The 24,255-nt window shown below is 36.4% G+C and overlaps 1 protein-coding gene across 2 annotated transcripts in view; it reads left to right on the top strand.

The window, feature by feature from the left end:
- The window catches only part of DCK (deoxycytidine kinase), a 31,166-nt gene extending 18,516 nt beyond the window's left edge, over positions 1-12,650 (top strand). Inside the window, exons 3-8 of one of the 2 annotated variants that reach the window (XM_025385264.1) lie at positions 4,358-4,551; positions 5,579-5,726; positions 7,827-7,942; positions 8,676-8,766; positions 10,639-10,735; positions 11,069-12,650. In XM_025385264.1, coding sequence (XP_025241049.1) covers positions 4,358-4,551; positions 5,579-5,726; positions 7,827-7,942; positions 8,676-8,766; positions 10,639-10,735; positions 11,069-11,169 — 747 coding nt within the window. In that variant the 3' untranslated portion in view covers positions 11,170-12,650. The remainder of the gene's footprint in view (positions 1-4,357; positions 4,552-5,578; positions 5,727-7,826; positions 7,943-8,675; positions 8,767-10,638; positions 10,736-11,068) is intronic. The other variant, XM_025385265.1, reaches the window with a different exon arrangement.
- Positions 12,651-24,255: the final 11,605 nt, after the last annotated feature.

The raw sequence follows: 24,255 nt of genomic DNA, 5'->3' as shown, positions 1-24,255 counted from the left end.
TTACATAGTTGAAATAATAATGTAATATATTACATTTTGGTGGAGGTGATACATAATTTTAAAAATATTATAAAGTAATACTTGTTTACTGTTTGAAGTTAAGGAAATATTAGAAATTATCAAAAGATAGGAATAAAACTTACCTATAACCTTATTATCCAGAGATAACCATAGATCTTACTTGATAAAACAGTATATACAGTTTTGTATTTTGTTTCTTCCCCGTCCCCCATAATATTTATATGTCAGGGCAATTAAAATTATCATTAAAAATTTACTGTAAATGATTTTTAATGGCAACCTAATTTATTGTATGCATGTACTATTATTTACTTAATATAAATGCCTAATAATAGTGAAATGATAACCTATTCGCTTAGCTCTGTGATAAATACCTTTGTGGTTAAATCTGTATTCTAGATTATATCTTTTTTTTTGTTTGTTTTTTGAGATGGAGTCTTGCTCTGTCACCCAGGCTGGAGTGCAGCCATCTCGACTCCCTGCAAGCTCCGCTTCCCAGGTTCACACCATTCTCCTGCCTCAGCCTCCTGAGTAGCTGGGACTACAGGCGCCTGCACCACACCCCGCTAATTTTTCTTTTGTATTTTTAGTAGAGATGGGGTTTCACTGTGTTAGCCGGGGTAGTCTTCATCTCCTGACCTTGTGATCCACCCTCCTTGGCCTTCCAAAGTGTTGGGATTACAGGAGTGAGCCACCGCGCCTGGCTTAGATTATTTCTTTAAAGTAAATTTTCAAAAGTGGAATTAATTGGGCCAAAAGGTACAGATTTTTTTTCCCCACAAATGTAGCTAAACTGCTTTCTATCTAACAGTGTTCTACCAATTTGTATTTAGTGTAGTTTCACTCTGACACATTCATATTTTTTTCTGGATAGTTTGCAGAGGGAAAATCTTGATAAACATTCAGTTTGGTAAAGATGATGCACAGTAGTTTTCAGATTTTTTTCTTTCTTTTTTTTCTTTTTTTTTGAGACAAGATTCTTGCTCTGTTACCCAGGCTGGAGTGCAGTGGCACAGTCTGGGCTCACTGCAACCTCCACCTCCCAGGCATAAGCAATTCTCCTACCTCAACCTCTGGAGTAGCTGGGATTAGAGGTGCATGCCACCATACCTGGCTAATTTTTTGTAGAGACAGGGTTTTGCCATGTTGCCCACGCTGGTCTGGAACTCCTGAGCTTCCGTGATCCACCTGCTTTGGACTCCCAAAGTGCTGGGATTATAGGCCTGAGCTGTCTCACCTGGCTGGATAAATTTTTAATATGTATTTTATTCTTAACATTTATACTTGCATACAAAAAACCCTAGCAATTTGTCTCAAATTTCATCATAGGATCAAAAGAAAATGTTTTATATGACTCATAAATTATCCTGAAGAACCAGATAATGATACCCTGGCTTACTGTTAATTTTCTAATCTGTTACACTATTAAACTAAGAGACAGTAACATCTTCATAGCTGAAAATTCTATTTCAGATTTTTGATTCAGTTTGAATTTACATGTTTGTATTTTTAGAACTAGTTTATTATTTTTTTGGTTAGGTGATGAATCAAGATTGGTTCTCTAAGTTATTTTAATATGGTAAACTTTGAAATTGCTTTGGGCAAGAGAGATTATATTTATTGAGAAATTCAAATAAAATGAGGTATGTGGTCTTTTTTAGTGATTAATTTTTTTATTGTGGCAAAAATATAAAATTTATCATCTGAACCGTTTTTAAGTGTACAGCTCAGTAATGTTAAAAGCATATTTAGGTCATTATGAACAGATCTCCAGAATTTTAGCCTCCTGAAAAGATCCAGAGACCCCTGGAGCTTTTCCTACTATATTTTGAAGAACCTCTATCTTAGAGAATATATTACTTCATCTGGAGAAAACAAAGACTCAAAGAGAACTCTGGAAATATAGTCTTTTAAAAAATATCATCTAAAAGATTAATAATTCTTTTTATCATCTTATCCAGTCTGTGTTCATATTTCCCCATTGTCTAATAATGTTTTCATAATTTTTTGAAATTAAGAACCAAACAAGGTTCACACATGTTACATTTGCTGGTTGATATGCCTTTTATTTATTTTTTATTTTTATTAATTTATTTTTCTGAGATGGAGTCTTGCTGTGTTACCCAGGCAGGAGTGTAGTGCACGATCTCAGCTCACTGCAACCTCTGCCTCCCCAGTTCAAGTGATTCTCCTGCCTTAGCCTCTCCAGTAGCTAGGATTACAGGTGCGTGCCACCACGCCTGGCTAATTTTTTATAATTTTGGTAGAGACAGGGTTTTACCATGTTGGCCAGGCTGATCTTGAACTCCTGACCTCAGGTGACCTGCCTGCCTCGGCCTCCCAAAGTGTTGGGATTACAGGCGTGAACCACCCGGCCCAGCCTTGATATGCTTTTAAATTTTAATCTAGGTTGTCTCTTCCTTTTCTTCCTTTATAATTTATTTGTTGAAGAAACAGGGTCATTTGTTCTACATAATTTTCCTCATTCTGGTTTTGGCTGAGTGTATCTCTGGTAAAATTTAACATGTTTTTCAGTTCTCTGTATTTCCAGTAAATTTACAGGTAGAGACAGACTTGATTAGATTTACTTTCAATTCTTTTTTGGCAAGATTCCTAGTTGGTGATGTGTATTTCTTTACATCAAAAAGATATGTTTTGTGATGTTAAAATCAAACAGTTTAGGTTTTGTCAGCTTGATTCATCCATTACAAAATTCCCAATTAACTTTAATAATAGCATCTATTGCTAATTGTTGCCTCATTGCAGTATATTAGTAGGTGTTGTAAAAGGTGATATTCCTTCTCCAGCCTTCTAGATTTATTGGCTGAGATTCTTCAGGAATAAAGACCTCTTCTTCATATACCACTTTATTACCCTGAAAGTATTTATACAGGAAAGGCCAAAATAAAATGGGACTTTTTTTTCTTTTCACCTACACATTCCCAGAATAATTTGTGCCTTAGGAGCCTCAAAACATGACTAGAGGTTTGTTGTTGTTGTTGTTTTTAGTATTATAAGCTCATGGATTTTTGCCTCCCATTCATTTTCGATGTTCAAATTCTTTGTTTGACCAGTGGCAGCTTTATTTATGTTGGCTCTTGTGTCCTTGGCACAATCCCAGTGGTCTGTAATAGTTTCCTAAAATATACAAGATGAAGCTCATTTTGTATATTTTCTTCCCCAGATTTAGAATCAGAATTTAATTCCTTTCAGTGGGAAATGGTATTTAGAGATTATAATCTGGGTGATATTTTTGTATATTCCTACAAGGTTCTCATTGTTTATAGACGTTTTGGTGGACAGAACTAGGAAAACTTTATAGAAAGAGAAAAATAATTCATGTTTCCAGATGCTAGTTCTAACTCAGATAAAAGATGGTAAGAGTTTTTACTTCATTTTAAAATTTACATTTGTATTTTTCCTCAACATGGAAAATGTAGTTCTAACAATAAAAGTATTGAATTACAAAATCTGGGGGAGGAACTATTCTATTATATTAGAAGATTGGAGGGTTACAAATACAAATGCCTAAAGGTACCAGACAGCCAAATGAATGTATCAGGCCTGTTCTGAAAATCATCTGGGAATGGTGGGGGTTAATAAGCTGGAGAGCATATATCCCATCTAAAGGAGGCATCTGTGACTTGACTCTAGCTGATTTTTGCCAAGAGGGAATATGGGCACGGTACTGCTTGGTTTTTTTCATTTTTAAAAAGAAGATGTAATCCCAGCACTTTGGGAAGCCGAGGTGGGCGGATCATGAGGTCAGGAGATCAAGACCATCCTTGCCAACATGGTGAAACCCCATCTCTACTAAAAATACAAAAAATTAGTCGGGCTGGCATGCGCCTGTAGTCCCAACTGCTCGGGAGACTGAGGCAGGAGAATTGCTTGAACCCAGTAGGTGGAGGTTGCAGTGAGCTGAGATTGTGCCACTGCACTCCAGCCTGGGAGACAGAGCAAGACTCCCTCTCAAAAAAAGAAAAAGAAAAAGAAGATGTAAATCCAAATATTTTATGTGAAATTATTTAGCTTTTAAATACTGACAATAATACTGACAAACTAAGTCAAAGTTTTAAAAAGGCCTTTTGGACCAAACAAGGATTTCTTCCATAGGTTATTAGTTTGTAACCTCTTGTGAGAAAGATCTAAGGATTTTTCCAGACCTCAGACAATCTGAAAAATATATTGGGAAAGAGTATGAGAAAGGGAACTTAATCATCTTGGTTTTGCTAATCATGATTGCATTTATTTATCTGACTTTTCTTTTTTAGCCTTAAAAAATTAAAATAGCCTTATAATTAATTTTGCTTTTCTTTTTGCACATTCAAAATAGGAACTTACAACGTCTCAGAAAAATGGTGGGAATGTTCTTCAGATGATGTATGAGAAACCTGAACGATGGTCTTTTACCTTCCAAACATATGCCTGTCTCAGTCGAATAAGAGCTCAGCTTGCCTCTCTCAATGGCAAGCTCAAAGATGCAGAGAAACCTGTATTACTTTTTGAACGATCTGTGTATAGTGACAGGTATGTATAAATGGCTTATACGTGGCCATTTGAAGTTTTTATCTTAGAACTGGACTTTTTCTTTTTCTTTTCTTTTCTTCCTTTTTTTTTTTTTTAATGTTTCCTGGGAATTAGTAATATGAATGGCTGAGTTGGGGATTTAAGATGGAAAATGATATTTAAATCCCTCAGCAGTCTGGTACTAATGGCATTAGGGAAGTTATTGCATTTATTAATCCCCAGCTTCCATAGAAACTGTTGGGAATATGATGGTGCCCATCTCATTTAAATTTGCAGAGAAGTTGTTTTTCCCTCTAACCCTTTTAAAATTCTCATCTGCTCTGGTTAAATCTGGATCTATATCCTAGACTCTTACCTGGAGCAAGTAGATAAAAGTCTCTAAGGGGACTTAGAATTGCTCTACTTATGCTAGGATTCTTTTGACCTCCAAAGTTAGCTCAGAACAGAGGTTCTCAGACTTTTTGATCTCAGGACCCTTTTCAGTTCTTAATAACTATCGAGGCATCCAAAGAGCTTGTCCTATTGATACTTGCATTACTAGAAACTGAGATGCACAAAAATGATTTAAAACTAGCAATAATAAATTCATTACATATTAATATAAATACACTTCACAAAAAGTTATATTTTCTAAAATAAAAAGTAGCTAGAAAAGTATCATTGCTTTACATTTTTGCAGATATCTTTAATGCCTCACTTATTAAAAGAGCTGGATTTTTATTTATGCTTCTGTATTTAATCTGTTATGATATGTTTGTTTGTTTGAAGTATATTGGTATATGAAGTAATCTGGCCTCTCACAGAACCCCTTAGAATATCTTGGGGACTCATGGGGTCCTCACTCCATATTTTGAGAACCATTGGCCAAAAACATGATGGAAAGACTCCTGTCTTTTTCTGCTTTCCATGGCACTATGTGCCACTGAATTTAGGAGAATGTTTCATGTTCGTGTTTTCTTTTTTATTTCTTTGTTTTTTTTTTTTTTTTTTTGAAATGATACATGTGTTGATGAAGACTCTCTTTTAGGTATATTTTTGCATCTAATTTGTATGAATCTGAATGCATGAATGAAACAGAGTGGACAATTTATCAAGACTGGCATGACTGGATGAATAACCAATTTGGCCAAAGCCTTGAATTGGATGGAATCATTTATCTTCGAGCCACTCCAGAGGTAAAACCCAATAAAAATGTATTGCATTGAAAATTTAAATAAATATTTAGAACTCTTTTTAGTGGTATGTAATCAGGGCAATTTAGTTTAACTCCAGCCTCCCAACCTCCCACTCCCCACCTCTAAATTAGAAACTTGTAACTGTGTAGATAGGAGCATTCTTTTTTCTCAGCAAATTGGAATCCCAGCCTGGGCAAGTTGCTTTTTTAGGCTCTTTGTGCTTCCTCAATCCTTTTTTATTTTACTCATTATTTCTTCCCAACATTTGCAGATTCTTCTCATTCATCACAGTTAAAGTAATGAATGTGGTCAAGCAACTCCTAGAATATAGGCTTGCTGAGGCGGGACCTTGGGTATTTTGATTCCTGTTGAATTTCCAGTGCCTAGAACACCCAGTGGTCGGCACTGTTGGAGCATATAGTAGGAGCTCAGTAAATATTTATTGAATGAATGGCGATGCTGATGGAGGTCCATTTCAAGAAATCTTTTATTATGGTTGTTTGTGCCTTGGAAATGAGTCGATAATGGCAACTATAGTTGGGAAAAGACTTAGAGGACCCTTGCCATTTTCCATTAAGGGAGCTCACTTGAAAAGATGCTTTTTGTGATAGGTTATAACATAGCTATTCTATTTACATATGATGTTATATAATGAATACAGGAAGACCAAATAGATGCCTTTCATAAAACTAACCTAAATATTAAGATCTTACATTTAATCAGAAGCTTTCTGGTTTTGGTGCTTGCATTTCTATTGTTTCTGTTTTTTAATTCTCATTTTTTCCTTAAGTCACAGGGTAGGCACTGATGAATGTAAATGTCATAACTTCTGGCCTAAAATTAGAATACTGTGTTGTTGTCAAAGCTGGGTTTTCAAAGAAATTAGGTTTCTGATTCCAACGGATGATTTTGTTCTCCATTAAGTAAAGATTTTGTTCTTCATTAAGTAAGCGAGGATTTAGCAATTCTTTAGCAATTTCAAAAGTTAATTTTGAAATTCACTTTTATTTTTGAAATTTTTTTTGTTCTTAATTACAAAAATAGTAAATAAAAATGTGAAAAAGAGCATAAGGAATACTAATAATTTCATTTTGCTTGAAACATTTATAGTCACTATTAAGCTAGAATTTAGCAATTATAATAATTTTGAAATTCTTTTATTTTTGAAAAGGTTTCTTAAAGTTATGAAAATAGTACAAACACCAAAAAACAAAGAATACTAATAATTTCATTTTAATACTGATAATTTCATCAGTATTGTTTCTGATATCTTTTGACGAAAGGATTAATTGTTGAAAAGAGAATTTAGAGTTTGAAACACAGTTTGTATGCTGCGATGGTCTTATGCATGTCATTTAGGTTGGAGGCTTTTATTTCTTGGAATGCATGAAGAGTTTCTCAGGGTCTATAAGCCCCCACAAATTATACAAAATTTTTTATGTATGTGTGCTTTTGGGGGAACATAATCTAGAGCTGCACTGTCCAATGTGGCTATTTAAATTTAGGGTTATTAAAATTTAGAAATTTAGTTCCTTGGTCATCACACTAGCCGTATTTCAAGTGCTTAAAAACCACAGGTAGCTAGTGGCTACCTTATTTGATAATGCAGATATAGGACAGGCATAAAACATTCCAAAGTTGTTTTGGTTGTGCTGGTATAGAGTTTTCATCACATTAAGAACCACTGCCTTTAGTGGTTTTATGTGAACTGAACATAGATATTTTATAGTCAAGTTTGGTTAACAGCAAAGTAAGATTGTGTTTATAGATTGGCATACCTTTTAGCTGTTGTCTCTGAACATTTTAAGTAGATGTTTAGTTTTTTTCTCCTTTTTATCAAACTCAGTGTATTTCATGTGTGGATACCAAAAATTTATAGACTTATTTTAACTTATTTTTGAAAGTACCACTTGGCTTAGAGCCACCAAGTGGCTGAAAAGCTCATGGAGGGAAAAATGAATTATTTCAACTTTTAAGAAGTAATAAGTAGAGATTTTGGCTAGCATGAGTAGAGAGACACAGAAAAGAAAATTTTGATGGCAGCAGACAAGAATAATTGTTCACTGCCTTTTTCTTCCATCTCTTATTACTTGCTTTTAGAAATGCTTACATAGAATATATTTACGGGGAAGAAATGAAGAGCAAGGCATTCCTCTTGAATATTTAGAGAAGCTTCATTATAAACACGAAAGCTGGCTCCTGCATAGGACACTGAAGTAAGACTTCTTTATTTTTATTTACTATTCATTTTAAATACCTTTGTTAAATTTTAATCTAAAATTTGGAAGATATGACTAGCAACATGTAAAATTTTCAGTCATTTTGCTTATTGGTATCTTTCAGAACTAGGTATAGATTTTGATTCTGTTGATAGCAATGAGATCCTATTTCCTTAAAGTTTTTATAACTAGTATCCCTTGGTGGTATTGATAGTATAATATATGAAATTTCACTTTAAGTGATAAAGTAGGAAATATATCTGTACATTATTTAGTTACTCTTTCAGAAAGAATTTTGACTTGGGACATTGTATAGCATGGTTGTTGAGAGGATAGACTTTGTTATTAGTCAGATCTTGGCTCAAGTCCAGTCTTACTTATTGGTGTGTGACCTTGAATAGCCTCTGAGCTTCAGAATGACAATTCTGAACTTTAGTTTTCTCATCTTTAAAGTGCAGAAATTCCTCCTTTATTATCTGTTTTTCGATTTTGAAGAGAATCATATGTTACAGTACCCAGCTTTATATATTTGTACCCGAGTTTTTTGGCTCCATGTGGTAAATCTAAATGAGAAAGAAGGGGCTGCCAGATGAAGTATTGCAAAGTAACTTTAGAGTAAATGATTGACAACATTTTGATTTTCCGAGGACATACGAATGAATTTTTAATGTTTCTCTCTCTTTTTTTTTTTACATTTCTGATTATTTTATTAATCTCTCTTTTTAAACAGAACCGACTTCGATTATCTTCAAGAGGTGCCTATCTTAATACTGGATGTTAATGAAGACTTTAAAGACAAACATGAAAGTCTGGTTGAAAAGGTAGATTTAGACAGACTACAAACAAATATTTGTTTTTTCTAAAAAAGTGTACTGACTTGTGAGAAAACAATTTTCTAATAGAAAACGTTCCATAAAGTTACATTAAGAAACAGTTAAGAGCTTTAGAAGATTTTGGACTGTTTAGATTCCAGTCCTGACTAAATTCTAGCTTTGTGGCCTGAGTTAAAATAAGGATCCTTCGGAATCTCAGAATCTGACAGATGTTTTAGAAAAAAGTTAAATAAATAAAAATAAAACAAGGATTGTTTTTTAATCCTTCAGTGCCTCTATCTGTAGGATAGGGATAATCATAATAACAAAAGTTCTTTCTCACCCCCTTTTTCTCTGCTTTGTCCCCATTTCTTCCTCTCTTCCCTACACCACCAATCTTTAGATACTTTAATAATAAACTTCTTGTGAAGTTAAATTTATCTTTTTCAACTAAATTCAATATGGAGGATATTTAAAGTTGTAGGATATGGATCTCATCCATTTTTACGTTGGCTAAAGTCTTGAGATTGAGGGTTTTAGTTTTCAGTTTCATTTGGGATCATGTCAAGGATTAATTGACATTGCTTAATCATTGAGTCATTGTCTTAATCACAGTGTATTTATCGCTCAAATCACTGGGAGTTGACCATATTCTGTTAAGTGAGTGGTGCCCCTTGATAAAGGGACTGGGCGAGAATTTATTGATGAAGATTTGACAGAGAATAGTAAGGGAATTTGTATAACAAATATCCCTATACCCATGTTGATAACTCAGTGATTAAGCTATAAAGAAGAAACCACAATTTGGTTTAGTTTTGAGAGAAATTTGATTTTTCCTTTCTTTTGTGACATAATGTCTACTGTTTAATAGAGACTTGACATTCATAAGGGATATAATAAGGATTTTGAAAATCTTGACTTTTTATATAACTACCGTAGCGTATACATGTAGTTGTTTTTCCCATGATATGAACTAAAGCTTATCTGGAAAATTCCAGTGACCTCTTCATACTATTAATGATGTTAAAAATATAGGATAAATTAACTTATAATACTATTAAATGAAATTAAGTCAGCATTAAGTATTAACAGCCAACCATCAATTTAACTGACTTTGTAAATCACTTTTTAATTTTATCTAACACTTCTTTGTTTTGACTAAGAATCATTTCACGTTATTATATTTACTTTTATTAATAATGTTAGCAGTTGACGTTCTTTTTAAGGTATTTTTACAAGGCAATAATCTTTGTCTCTTGAGAATTATTGAGTAGCCTAGAATATGTGGAGAACAAGCATATTCTTACATTATGGTCAATTGGCTAGGTTCATTGACTCCTTATATGATTTTCCCCACACACTGACATTGCAGAGTATGATTCACATATGTGCTTCAGAAACATGACAAATCTACTACATGTTTGATCTTCAGAGTTGCCTGAACTTTTGTGCTTATTAATGTTATCAGTGTTAAAGCTGCATATGTCAATGGTCTATGATATTAAACAAAGAGATTATAAAATTGGTGTTACAGCTATTTTACAACTGTATCTAAAATTGATAGATGCAGTGGCTCACACCTGTAATCCCAGCACTTTGGGAGGCTGAGGTGGGAAGACTGCTTGAACCCAGGAGTTCCTGACCAGCCTGGGCAACATAGTGAGACCTCATCTCTATAAAAAAACAAACAAAAACTAGCCAGACATGATGGTGTGCACCTAGCCAGGAGTTCAAGGCTGCAGTGAGCTTTGACTGCATCACTGTACTCAGCCTGGGCGACAGAGCAATAAGTAACTCCTAAAATGACCTTTTAGGTCATTCATCTTTTACTACTGAAGTATTTAACAATATTTCTTTCTTTCTTTTTTTTTTTTGAGACAGTCTTGCTGCGTCGCCTGGGCTGGAGTACAGTGGCACAATCTTGGCTCACTGCCATCTCCTTCTCCCAGGTTTAACCAATTTTGCCTCAGACTCCCAAGTAGGTGGGATATCAAGTGCATGCTCCATGCCTAGCTAATTTTTGTGTTTTTAGTAGAGATGGGGGGTTTCACCATGTTGGCCAGTCTGGTCTGAAACTCCTGACCTTAAGTGATCCACCCACCTCGGCCTCCCAAAGCACTGGGATTACAGGCATGAGCCACTGGGCCTGGCCTTAATAATATTTCTTTGGAAAGTAAATGCAATGGCATTGTGATAGTTACTTATACGGCTGGGGTCTTCAACTATTATATATTTTTAAATGAAGAGGAATATCAGATACCTCAAATTAGTCAAGGAATTATACTGATTTTTTTTTTCTTCCTTTCCTCAGGTCAAAGAATTTTTGAGTACTTTGTGATCTTGCTGAAGACTACAGGCAGCCAAATGGTTTCAGATACTTCAGCTTTGTGTATCTTCATAGCTTCATATTAATACAAGTTTCTTTAGAAAACCCAAGTTTTTAACCATTTTTGTTCTAAGGAAAAAAAAAGATTTTTAAACGAATCTTATGTGAAACTTTTTGACCAGTTTTCTTTTCTTTTCTTCTTTTCTTTTCTTTTTTTTTAAAGACATTTAAAGACAAAGACATTATTTCTCATAGCAGGAAGTGTAGAGGTAGATGGTTCCAGAATCAGTATAGTGGCTAAACTACATTAGAAAAGATCCAGCTTCCGTCTTTCCCCTCTTTTGTCTTCCTCAGCAGGTTGGCTTTTTCCCCTGGTGCCTCTCACCTCATTGGTGACCAGTTTCTTAACTGAACGCTTTAAAGTTACATAGTAAATGGTAGTGTGTCCTGTGTAAATTAGTATACCTATTAAAAGTTGCAAAGTAGAATTAAAGGAATTCCTAGAATAAGGATTCTAAAGTTTTATTTTAAATGATTATCTTCTTAACAGTTTAGTCCTACCTCTTACTTCCTGCCTCAGTCTGCTTTCTCTACTGTCTGGATTAATTAGGCAGCCTGCTATAAAGTTAAAGTCACACATTTCTATTTTGCAAACATTGTGATTACTCTTTGCTTTGTACTTTGCTTTGCTTTGTAGGCTTCTGCTTTAAGTTTTTCTCTTTTTCAGACAAATTACTGATAAAAATGATATTGCTCTATATGTAATATATCCTGAAAGCATTATTTTTTGTTGAATAGAAAATAAAATTAATGAAGACAGAGGCTAGAAAGCATCCATTAGTTAATGAGACACACTTAATTACTTATCTCTAAACCATCTATGTGAATATTTGTAAAAATAATGCATGGATTCATCTTAGTTCTGTATATAAATATGTTTTCTTTCTAGTTTGTTTAGTTAAGGTATGCAATGTTTTTCCTGTGTATTAAACCTTTCCATTTTGCATTTTAGAAAATGTTATGTATTTTAAAATAAGGGGAAGAGTAACTTTCATTTTGAAACTATTATTTTTCTTTCCAAAGTGTCATTTTTGTTTTTGGTTTCTTATTCGAAGATGATAATTTATTGGATTAACCAGTCCAGATGCACTGATCTTTGCAAAGGGGACTTAATTTCAAATCTGTAATTACCATATATAAACTGTCTCATCATACATACACATTTTTTTTGGTTTGTTTTGGTTTGGTATAAATGAATTCGTTTACTTAATTAAATATTTCTTAACTATAAACCTCATGAACTACAGCAGAGCTACACTCATTGAAATGTAATTTCAATTCTAAAAAGATGTAACAATCTTTTTAGAGTTAAAATTTATTCTACTTTTAAATAAAAAATTATGAATATTAAAGGTGAAAATTATATAAATTACTTTGATTCCATTTTAAGTGGAGACATAGTTCAGTAATTTTTAGTAACCTTTAAAAATGTATAATGACTTTTAAAATTTGTAGAATTGAAAAGATGCTAATAAAAATTTATTACTTATTTGTCCTGACTCAAAAATTGTCTCAGTGTGGTGGTCATAAGAGAATTGAGCCTAATGGTGGTCTGGATTATCTCTTGGATCTATTACCTATATCATGTCTTCCATTAGAATTTATATATTGTTCCTTATAGTTTGCTCTCCTAGAAAGGTAATTAATAATACAAGACTTATTTTTCTCATCCAGAATTTTCTCTTCTGCTATGCCTAAAACTTTATACTGAACCACTGAGAACTTACGTCTGTCGTATTTTAAAGAACAGAGTTGTAAAATGTTTCTAAAATAGAAATATAGATGTTATTACCTTAGAAAAATGCTAGATACATTGCAACATTAAGGTGTATATAAATTCTGGTAAATAATAGCCTTCTTCATTTTTCATTTGACTAACTTACCTCTTTTTTTTTTTTTTTTTTAAGAGACAGGGTCTTGTTCTGTTGCCTAGGCCCGAGTATAGTGGTGCGATTATAGTTTACTGTAATCTTAGACTCCTGGGCTCAAGCAGTACTGCCTCAGCTCCTTATGTACCTGGGACTACAGGGCTTTCACCACCATGATGGCTAATTTTTTAAAATTAGTTTTTGTATAGATGGGGTATTGTTGTCCAGTCTGGTCTCAAACTCCTGGGCTCAAGTGATCATCCTGCCTCGGCCTCCCAGAGTGCTGGGATTACAGGCATGGGCCACTGTGCCCTGCAGTAAAAGCTTTTTTTGAAATAGCTTTAAACTCATAAAAAGTTGTAAGAATATTACAGAGTTCCTGTTTACCTGTCACTCAGTTATTTCCCAAAGATAACACTTTATTTAACAATAATATTTTAAGGCCGGGCGCAGTGGCTCAAGCCTGTAATCCCAGCACTTTGGGAGGCGGAGACGGGCGGATCACTAGGTTAGGAGATTGAGACCATCCTGGCTAACACGGTGAAACCCCGTCCCTACTAAAAAATACAAAAAAAAACTAGCCGGGCGAGGTGGTGGGCGCCTGTAGTCCCAGCTACTCGGGAGGCTGAAGCAGGAGAATGGCGTAAACCCGGGAGGCGGAGCTTGCAGTGAGCTGAGATCCGGCCACTGCACTCCAGCCTGGGCGACAGAGCCAGACTCCGTCTCAAAAAATAATAATAATAATAATATTTTATGAAAACAATTAACTTTGGTGTACTACTCTTAACTACAGACCTAACTTGTATTTTACCAATTTTATGTCTTATTTTAATTCATAAACTTTAAAACATCTTTATTTTTTAAGAGCAGTTTTAGGTTCATAGCAAAATTGAGCAGAAGGTAAAATATCTCATATACTCACTGTTCCTCCTTTGCCCTCCGGAGCCATCCCTACTATCGGCATTTCCCTCTGTACTTGGTACATTTGTTGCAATTAATGAACCTACATGAACATATTACCCAAAGTCCATGTTTTACATTAGGGTTCATTCTTGGTGTTATACATTCTGTGGGTTTAGACAAACTTATGATATTTATCTGCCATTGTTTTTACTGCCCTAAAAATCCCCTGTTCTGCCTGTTCATCCCCATCATCGCTGCCAAGTAATCATTTTACTATATTCATAGTTTTGCATTTTTTAGAATGTCACATGCTTGGAATCATACAGTATGTAGCTTTTTCATATTGGCTTCATTCACTTTTCACTTAGTAATACATATTTAAGTTTCCTCCATGTCTTTTCATGGCTTGATTGCTCATATATTTTTAGTGCTGAATAATATTCCATCATCTGATGTAAAACAGTTACCCACAAACCTAGTGGAGGATGTTTTGATTGTTCCAAGGTTTTGGCAATTATGAATAAAGCTATAAACATCCATGTGCAGGTTTTTGTGTAGACTAAGTTTTCAACTTCTTTGGGTAAATATCAAGGAGAGCGTTGTAGGATTGCATGGTAAGAATATATTCAATTTTATAAGAGATGGCCAAATGGTATTTGAAAGTGGGTATGTGCCATTTTGTATTCCCACCAGCAATGAAAGTACCCATTGTTTCTCACCCACTTCAGCATTTGGTGGTGTTACTGTTTTGGAGTTTGGTCACTCTTGTAGATCTGTAGTGGTATCTTGTTGTACTTTTGATTCCCTAATGATATGATGTTGAACATCTTTTCACATACTTGCCATCTTTTATCTTCTTTGGTGAGGTTCTGTTTGTGTTTTGGGGCTCATTTTCTTATTGCTGAGTTATGAGTTCTTTGTATGTTTTGAATGACAGTCCTTTTTCAAGTCTCTTGAAAGTATTTTTTCCCAGTCTGTGACTTGTCTTACTCCATTGGCATTGTCTTTCATAGAGCACAAGTGTTTTATTTTAATGAAGTCCAGTTTAATCAGTTATTTCCTTCATGGATAGTGCCTTTGATGTTGTAGCTAAAAAGTCATTGTTCTGCAAGGTCATCTAGTTATCTTCTGGGAATTTTATAGTTTTGCATTTTAAATTTAGGTCTATTATCTATTTTGAGTTAATTTTTTATGAAGGGTGTAAGATCTGTGTCTAGGTTTATTTCTTTGCATATAGATGTCTACAAAGATTGTTGACCATTCCACAGTCTTTGTTGAAAAGATTGTCTTTTCTCTGTTGTATTACTTTTACTCCTTTGTTGAGTATCAGTTGACTATATTTATGTAGGTCTATTTCTGAGCTTTCTATTCCGTTCCATTGGCCTATTTAGTGTTCTTTTGCCAATGCCACACTGTCTTGATTATGTAGCTTCATAATAAATCTTGAAGTCAGGTAGAGTCAGTCCTCCAACTTCGTTCTTCTTTAACATTGAGTTGGCCATTCTGAGACCTCTGCCTTTCCATATAAACCTAGTTTTTAGTTTTTATTATTTTTTTGAGATGGTTTCTCAACCTGTGTCCCAGGCTGGAGCACAGTGGTGCCATCACAGCTCAGTGAAGCCTTTAATTCATGGGTTCAAGCGATCCTCCCACCCCAGCCTCTCAAGTAGCTGGGTCTATAGGCACACGCCACTATGCCCAGCTAATTTAAAATTTTTTTTTGTAGAGATGGGATCTCACTACATTACCCAGGCTGGTCTTAAACTCCTGAGCTCAAGCAGTCTTCCCACCTTGGCCTCTCAAAGTTTTGGGGATTACAGGCATGAGCTACCATGCCTGGCCCTTTCCATATAAACTTCAGAATCAGTTTGTCAATATCTACAAAATAACTTCATGGGATTGGTTGAGATTGTGTTGAATTTGTAGATCAAGTTGTGGAGAACTGAACATCTTGACAATGTTGATTCTTCCTATTTATGAACACAGAATATCTCTCCATTTAGTTGTCATCTTTCATCAAAGTTTTGTAGTTTACTTCATATAGATCTTGTACATGTGTTGTAAGAGTTACAGCTAAGTATTTCATTTTTAGGAGTGATAATATAAATGGTAATGTTTTATATTTCAAAATCTACCTCTTTATTGCTGGTTTATAGGAAAGCAATTGATGTTGGAAATTAACTTTGTATCCTGCCACTTTGCTATATCACTTATTAGTTCCGGGAGTTTTTTTGTGATTATTTCAGATTTTCTACATAGACTATTATGTCCTCTATGAAGAGAGAGAATTTGATATATTTCTTCCTGTCTAATCTTTATACCTTTTATTTCCTTTTCTTGTTTTATTACATTAGCTAGAACTTACAGTATGATGCTGAAAAGCAGTGGTGAGGGTAGACATCCTTGCCTTCTTTCTAATCTTAGTGGTAAAACTTTGGGTTCCTCACCATTAAGATAATGTTAGCTGTAGGTTTTTAGTAGATGTTCTTTTCAAGGTGAGGAAATTGCTCCTCTATTCCTAGTCTGCTGAGTTTTTATCATGAATGATTTTTGATTTTGTTAATGCTTTTTCAGTATCAGTGTGATTTTGATTTTTTTCTTTAGCCTGCTATTGTAATGGATTACATTAATTGATTTTTGAATCTTAACCCAGGGTTGCATAGTGATATGATTTGGCTATGTTTCCACCCAAATCTTGTCTTGAATTGTAGTTTCTATAATCCCCATGTGTTGTGGGAGGGGCCAGGTGGAGACAACTGAATCATGGGGATGGTTTTCCCCATCCTGTCCTCGTGATAGTGAGTTAATTCTCGTGAGATCTGATGGTTTTATAAGAGGCTTCCCCTTCACTGGTCACTCATTTTTCTTCTCCCTGCCACCATGTGAAGAAGGACATGTTTGCTTCCCCTTCTGGCATGATTATAAGTTTCCTGAGGCCTCACTGGCCATGCTGAACTATAAGTCAATTAAACCTCTTTCCGTTATAAATTACCCATTTTCTGGCAGTTTTTTTTTTTTTTTTTTTTTTAAAAGATGGAGTTTCACTCTTGTTGCCCAGGCTGGAGTGGAATGATGTGATCTCAGCTCACTGCAACCTCTGCCTCCCGGGTTCAAGCAATTCTCCTGCCTCAGCCTCCCAAGTAGCTAGGATTACAAGGATGTGCCACCACACCCGGCTAATTTTTTGTATTTAGTAGAGATGGGTTTTCACCATATTAGTCAGGCTGGTCTTGAACTCCTGACCTCAGGTGATCCACCGGCCTGGGCCTCCCAAAGTGCTGAGATTACAGGTGTGTGCCACTGTGCCCAGCCTCTGGCAGTTCTTTGTAGCAGCAAGAGAATGAACTAATACACATACCTAGAATAAATTCCACTTGATTATACTGTATAATTCTTTCTATATATTGTTGGATTCAATTTGCTAATATATTACTGAGGATTTTTGCATTTATGTTGGTAAAAGCTGTTGGCCTGTAGTTTTCTTGTAATGTCTTTGGTTTTGGTATTGGGATAATGCTGGCTGCATAGAATGGGTCAGGAAATGTTCTGCTTTAGGAACTGGTATAGTTTCTTCCTTAAATGTTTAGCAGAATTAACCAACACAACAATATGGGCCTAATGACTTCTGTTTTGGAAGGTTATTAATTATTGATCCAATTTCTTTCAAAGATACAGACATTCAGATTGCCTATTTCTTCTGTGAGTTTTGGCAGATTGTGCTTTTTAAGGAGTTGATTCTTTTACTTTGTTTATTAAATTTGTGTGCTTAGAGTTGTTTATAATATTCCTTTATTAACTTTTTAATGTCTGTGGGAACTGTAGTTGTGTCCCCTCTTGTTGTTGTTGTTGTTTTTTGTTTTTTTTTTGTTTGTTTTTGTTGTTTTGTTTTTTTTTTTTGAGATGGAGTCTTGCTCTGTCACCCAGGTTGGAGTGCAGAGGTGTGATCTTAGCTCACTGCAACCTCTGCCTCCTGGATTCGAACGAGTCTCCTGTCTCAGCCTCCTGAGGAGCTAGGATTACAGGCGCTTGCCACCATGCCTGGCTACTTTTTGTATTTTTAGTAGAGGTAGGGTTTTGCCATGTTGGCCAGGCTAGTTTTCAACTCCTTACCTCAAGTGATCCACCTGCCTTGGCCTCCCAAAGTGCTGGGATTACATATGTGAGCCACCATGCCTGGCCCCCTTTCATTTTTGATGTTAGTAATTTGTGTCTTCTGTTTTTCTTAGTCTGGCTAAGGCTTAGCAATTGTTATTGATCTTTTCGAAGACCTACCTTTTTGTGTGACTAATTTTTCTCTGTTGATTTCCTATTTTCTATTTCTGATTTATGCTCTAATTTTGATTATTCCTTTTCTTATGTTTATTTTGGATTTAATTTGTTCTGTTCTTATTTCCTGTGGTAAAAACAAATATTACTGATTTTAGATCTTATTTTCTAATATACACATTCAATACTATAAATTGCAGTTTGAGTACTGCTTTCACTACATCCTATTTTAAAATTTATGTTTATTTACTTCAAAATATTTTTAAATGTCTCTTGAGAGTTTTGTTTGTTTGTTTTGAGACAGTCTCGCTCTGTCGCCCAGGCTGGAGTGCAGTGGCATAATCTTGGCTTACTGCAACCTCGACCTCCCAGGTTCAACTGATTCTTCTGCCTCGACCTCCCGAGTAGCTGGGATTACAGGTGTGCACCACCACACCCACTAATTTTTTGTATTTTTAGTAGAAATGGGGTTTCACCATGTTGGTCAGGCTGGTTTTGAACTCCTGACTTCAGGCAATCTGCCCACCTTGACTACCAAAGTGCTGGGATTACAGGCATGAACTACTGCGCCCAGCCTCTTGAGAGATTTTTAACCCATGTGTTATCTAGAAATGTATTAATTTTCAAGTAATTCGGACTTTCCAGCCTTTTTTCTGTAGTTGATTTCTAGTTTAATTTCCTTGGAGTCTGAGAGCAAACATTGTATGATTTCTATTCTTTTAAATGTGTTAAGGTGTGCTTTATGGTGCAGAATGTAGTCTATCCTGGGGAATGTTTTATATGAGCTAGAGAAGAATGTGTACTGTGCTGCTGTTGGATGAAGTAATCTATGAATGTTAATTATATCTAGTTGATTGATGGTGGTGTTGAAGTCAACTGTGTCCTTACTGAATTTATTGCTTGCTGGATTTGTCTGTCTAATACTGATAGAGGGGTATTAAAATCTCCATTGATAATACTGGACACAACATATAGTTGGGTCTTGTTTTTTATCCACTCTGACAACCCCTGTCTTTTAATTGGTGTGTTTAGACCATTGATGTCTAAGGTGATTTTTAAGTATATTTGGATTAATACATAACCATATTTGTTTTTCAAAAATGGTGCCAAAGCCAGATGCAGTGGCCCACACCTGGAATCCCAGCACATTGGGAGCCTGAGGCAGGCAGATCACTTGAGATCAGCGGTTCAAGATCAGCCTGGGCAACATGGTGAAACCCTGTCTTTACTAAAAATACAAAGGTTAGCTGATTGTGGTGGCACATGCCTGTAGTCCCAGCTACTTGGGAGGCTGAGGCAGGAGAATCACTTGAATCCAGGAGGTGGAGGCTGCAGTGAGCCAAGATCATATCACTGCACTCCAGCCTGGGCAACAGAGCAAGACTCAGTCTCAAAAAAAAAAAATAAAAATAAAAAAGGTGCCAAAAAACACAATGTGAAAAGAGTAGTCTTTTAAATAAAGGTGTTGGGAAAAATGGATTTCCGCATGCAGGAGCATGAAACTGGACTCATACTATATATAAAAATCAACTCAAGATCAATTAAAGACTTAAACGTAAGGCCTGAAACTATAAAACTCCAAGAAGAAAACAGAGAAATCTCCAGGACATTGTTCTGAGCAGTGATTTTTTTGGATTTGACCCCAAAAACTCAGACAGCAAGAGCAAAGATAGATTCATGTGATTACATCAAACTAAAAAGCTTCAGCACAGCAGAGGAAATAACTGAATGAAGAGACAACCTATAGATTGGGAGAAAATATTTGCAATTTACACTAATACATCTAATGAAGGAGGGGTTAATATCCAAAATGTATGAGAAACTCAAACAATAAAAATAAAGCAATCTGATTAAAACATGGTCAAAAGGCCTGAGCACACATTTCTCCAAAGAAGGCACACAAATGACCAACAGATATACATGAAAAATTGTTCAACATCACTTATCATTAGGGAAATAGAAATTATAACCACACTGACATATCATCTCACACCTGTCAGAATGGCTGTTATCAAAAAGATGAAAGACTATATGTGTTGGTGAAGATGTGGAGAAAAGAGAACCTTTCCCTCAACATGTGGGGATTACAGGTCCCTTCCTCGATATGGGGGGATTATAATTCAAGATGAGATTTGGGCGGGGACACAGAACCAGACAATATCCCTGTGGATCAGGAGATCCCCTCGTGAGCCCATGCCACCAGGGCCTTGGGTCTGATACACAGAGCTGTGTGAAGTCTTGGGAGAGCAGCTGCTCAGGCACATAGAGAGACCCAGGAGTTTTACATACCCTGGCCCCGGGATCTCCGGCATGGCAGGAAATTCATCCATACATATGCCTAGGAAGGGGAGGCTGAATCCAGGGAGCCAAGCAATGTCATTCTGTGGGCCCCACTTCCACAGCACCTCACAAATAAGACTCACTGGCTTGGAATCCCAGCCAGCTAATGGCAGTGGGTTGAAGTCCTCCTGAGATGGGTCCAAGTTCCCAGGGGAATGGGTGACTGCCATCACTGCGGTTCCATCGACTTAGCTGCTGTAGCCTGCTGACTGTGGAGAATACAGACAGTCTGGGAGGAAGGGTCCCCCACAACACAGCACAGCTGCCTTGCCAGATTGTGGCCAGACTGCTTTAAGCAGCACCCAGATCCATTTCGCCTCACTGAGCAGGATCTCCCTGCAGGAGCTTCAGTCACTCCAGTAGGGACTCCAGTAGGGTTCTATGGACAGAGCTCTGATCTCTCCCTGGGATGGAGCTCCTGTGAGGAGGAATGGCTGTCATCTCTGCAGTTTGGTGAACTCAGCCACTCCAGCCTGTCAGCTTTGGAGATTGCAGGCAGTTTGGATGCAGAAGTGTGCCCCTTAATGCAGCACAACTGCTCTACCAAAAAGCAGCCAGACTGCTTCTTTGGGCAGATCCCTGATCCCATTCCTTCTGACTGGGTGAGACCTCCCAATGGGGGTTTCCAGACATCTACAGGTGCGTGCAGGCTGGCAACAGGTTAGTACCCCCTGGGGCAGAGCTTCCAGAGAAAGGAGCTGGTTGTCATCTTTGCTGTTTCGTGGCCTTCGCTGGTGATACCTCCAGGTGTGGAAGAACGAGGCAACGGGTCTGGAGCAGACCCCTGGCAAACCACAGCAGCCCTATGGTAGAGTGGGCTGACTGTTAACAAACAAACACAAAACAACAACGACAAAGAGCCCACAAAAGCCTCATTCAAATGTCAGCAACCTCAAAGATTGAAGGTAGATAAGCCCACAAAGATGAGAAAGAATCAATGCAAAAATGCTGAAAACTCAAAAAGCCAGAGTGCCTTTTCTTCTCCAAATGACCACAACACCTCTCCAGCAAGGGCACAGAACCGGGCTGAGGCTGAAATGGTTGAATTGACAGAAGTAGGCTTCAGAGGTGGGTAATAATGAATTTCACTGAGCTAAAGGAGCATGCTATAACCCAATGCAAAGAAGCTAGGAATCATGGTAAAATAATGCAGGAGCTGACAGCCAGAATAACCAGTTTAGAGAGGAACATAGCCAACTCAATGGAGCCGAAAAACACAACACAAGACCTTCACAATGCAATCACAAGTATCAATAGTGGAATGGACCAAGTGGAGGAAAGAATCTTAAGAGCTTGAAGACTATCTTTCTGAAATAAGACAGAGAAGAATAGAGAAAAAAGAATGAAAAGGAATGAACGAAACCTCCAAAAAACCTAGCATTATGTAAAGAGACCAAACCTACAACTAACTGGGGTACTTGAAAGAGATGGGGAGAATGGAACCAAATTGTAAAACATATTTCAGGATATCATATAGGAGAACTTCCCCACCTAGCAAGACAAGCCAACATTCAAATTCAGGAAATGCAGAAAATACCAGTGAGATACTCCATGAGAAGATCAGCCCTAAGACACATAATCATCAGATTCTCCAAGGTCAAAAGGAAAGAAAAAATGTTAAGGGCAGCCATAGAGAACGGCCAGGTCACCTACAAAGGGAAACCCATCAGACTAACAGCAGACCCCCTACAAACTGGAAGAGATTAGGTGCCAGTACTCAACATTCTTGAAGAAAAGGATTTCCAATCCATAATTTCATATCTGATCAAACTAAGCTTCACAAGTGAAGCAGAAATAAGATCCTTTTCAGACAAGCAGATGCTGAGGGAATCTGTCACCACCAGGTCTGCCTGGCAAGAGCTCCTGAAGGAAGCACTAAATATGGAAAGGAAAAACCATTACCAGCCACTACAAAAACACACTGAAGTACACAGACCAGTGACACTATGAAACAACCACGTACACAAGTCTGCAAAATAACCAGCTAGCATCATGATAACAGGATCAAATTCATACATAACAACACTACCTTAAATGTAAATGGGCTAAATGCCCCAATTAAAAGACACAGAATGGCAAGCAGGGTAAAGAACCAAAACCTATCAGTATGCTGTCTTTGATACCCATCTCATGTGCAAAGACACATATATGCCCAAAATAAAGGGATAGAGGAAAATTTACCAAGCAAATGGAAAACAGAAAAAAGCAGAGGTTGCAATCCTAGTTTCTGACAAAACAGACTTTAAACCAACAAAGATCAAAAAAGACAAGGGCAGTACATAAAGGTAAAAGGTTCAATTCAACAAGAAGAGCTAACTATCCTAAATATGTATGCGCCCAATACAGGAGCACCCAAATTCATAAAGCAAGTTCTCAGAGACCTACGAAGAGACTTAGACTGTCATACAATAGTCTCACACAACACTTTAACACCCCACCGACAATATGAGAAAGATCATTGAGACAGAAAATTAACAAAGATATTCAAAACCTGAACTCAGACCTGGATCAAGTGGACCTGATAGATATCTACAGAACTCTCCACCCAAATTCAATAGAATATACATCTTTATCGCCACATGGCACTTACTCTAAAATTGATCACACAGTCAGAAGTAAAACACTCCTTAGCAAATGCAAAAGAACTGAAATCATAACAGTCTTCCAGACCACAGCAGAATTAAATTAGAACTCAAGAAACTCACTCAAAACCACACAACTACATGGAAATTGAACAACCTGCTCCTGAATGACTCTTGGGTAAATAGTGAAATTAAGGCAGAAATCAAGAAGTTATTTGAAACTAATGAGAACAAAGACACAGCATACCAGAATCTCTGGGATGCGGCTAAAGCAGTGTTAAGAGGGAAATTTATAGCATGAAATGCCCACATGAAAAAGCTAGAAAGATCTTAAGTTACCAACTTAATATCTCAGCTAAAAGAACTAGAGAACCAAGAGCAAACAAACTCCAAAGCTAGCAGAAGAACAAGAAATAACCAAGATCAGAGCTGAACTGAAGGAGATAGAGACATGAAAAACCCATCAAAAAATAAATCTGGGAGGTGGTTTTTTGAAAAAATTAATAAAATAGCCTGCTAGCTAGACTAGTAAAGAAAAAAAGAGAGAAGAATCAAATAAACACAATTAGAAATGGTAAGGGGGATATCACCACTTACTCCACAGAAATACAGCCGACCATCAGAGAATACTATAAACATCTCTGTGCACATAAACTAGAAAATCTAGAAGAAATGGATAAATCTCTGGGCACATACACCCTCCCAAGACTGAACCAGGAAGGAAGTGAATCCTTCAATATACCAATAATGAGTTCTGAAATTGAGATAATAATAAATAGCCTACCAACCAAAAGAAGACCAGGACCAGACAGATTCACAGCTGAATTCTACCAGAGGTACAAAGAAGAGCTGGTACCATTTCTACTGGAACTACTCCAAAAAATTGAAAAAGAGAAAGCCCTCCCTAACTCATTCTGTGAGGCCAGCATCACCCTGATACCAAAACCTGGGAGAGATGCAACAATAAAAGAAAACTTCAAGATGGATTAAAGACTTAAATGTAAAACCTCAAACTATAAAAACCCTAGTAGAAAATCTAGGCAATACCATTGAGGACATAGGCATGGGCAAAAATTTTATGAAGAAAATAACAAAAGCAATTGCAACAAAAGCAAAAATTGACAAATGGGGTCTAGTTAAACTAAAGAACTTC

Source organism: Theropithecus gelada, chromosome 5 (genome assembly GCF_003255815.1).
Source record: "Theropithecus gelada isolate Dixy chromosome 5, Tgel_1.0, whole genome shotgun sequence".
Taxonomy (NCBI): Eukaryota; Metazoa; Chordata; class Mammalia; order Primates; family Cercopithecidae; genus Theropithecus; species Theropithecus gelada.
The sequence above is the reverse complement of the archived record's forward strand: the minus strand, read 5'-3'. Positions and strand labels throughout refer to the sequence as shown.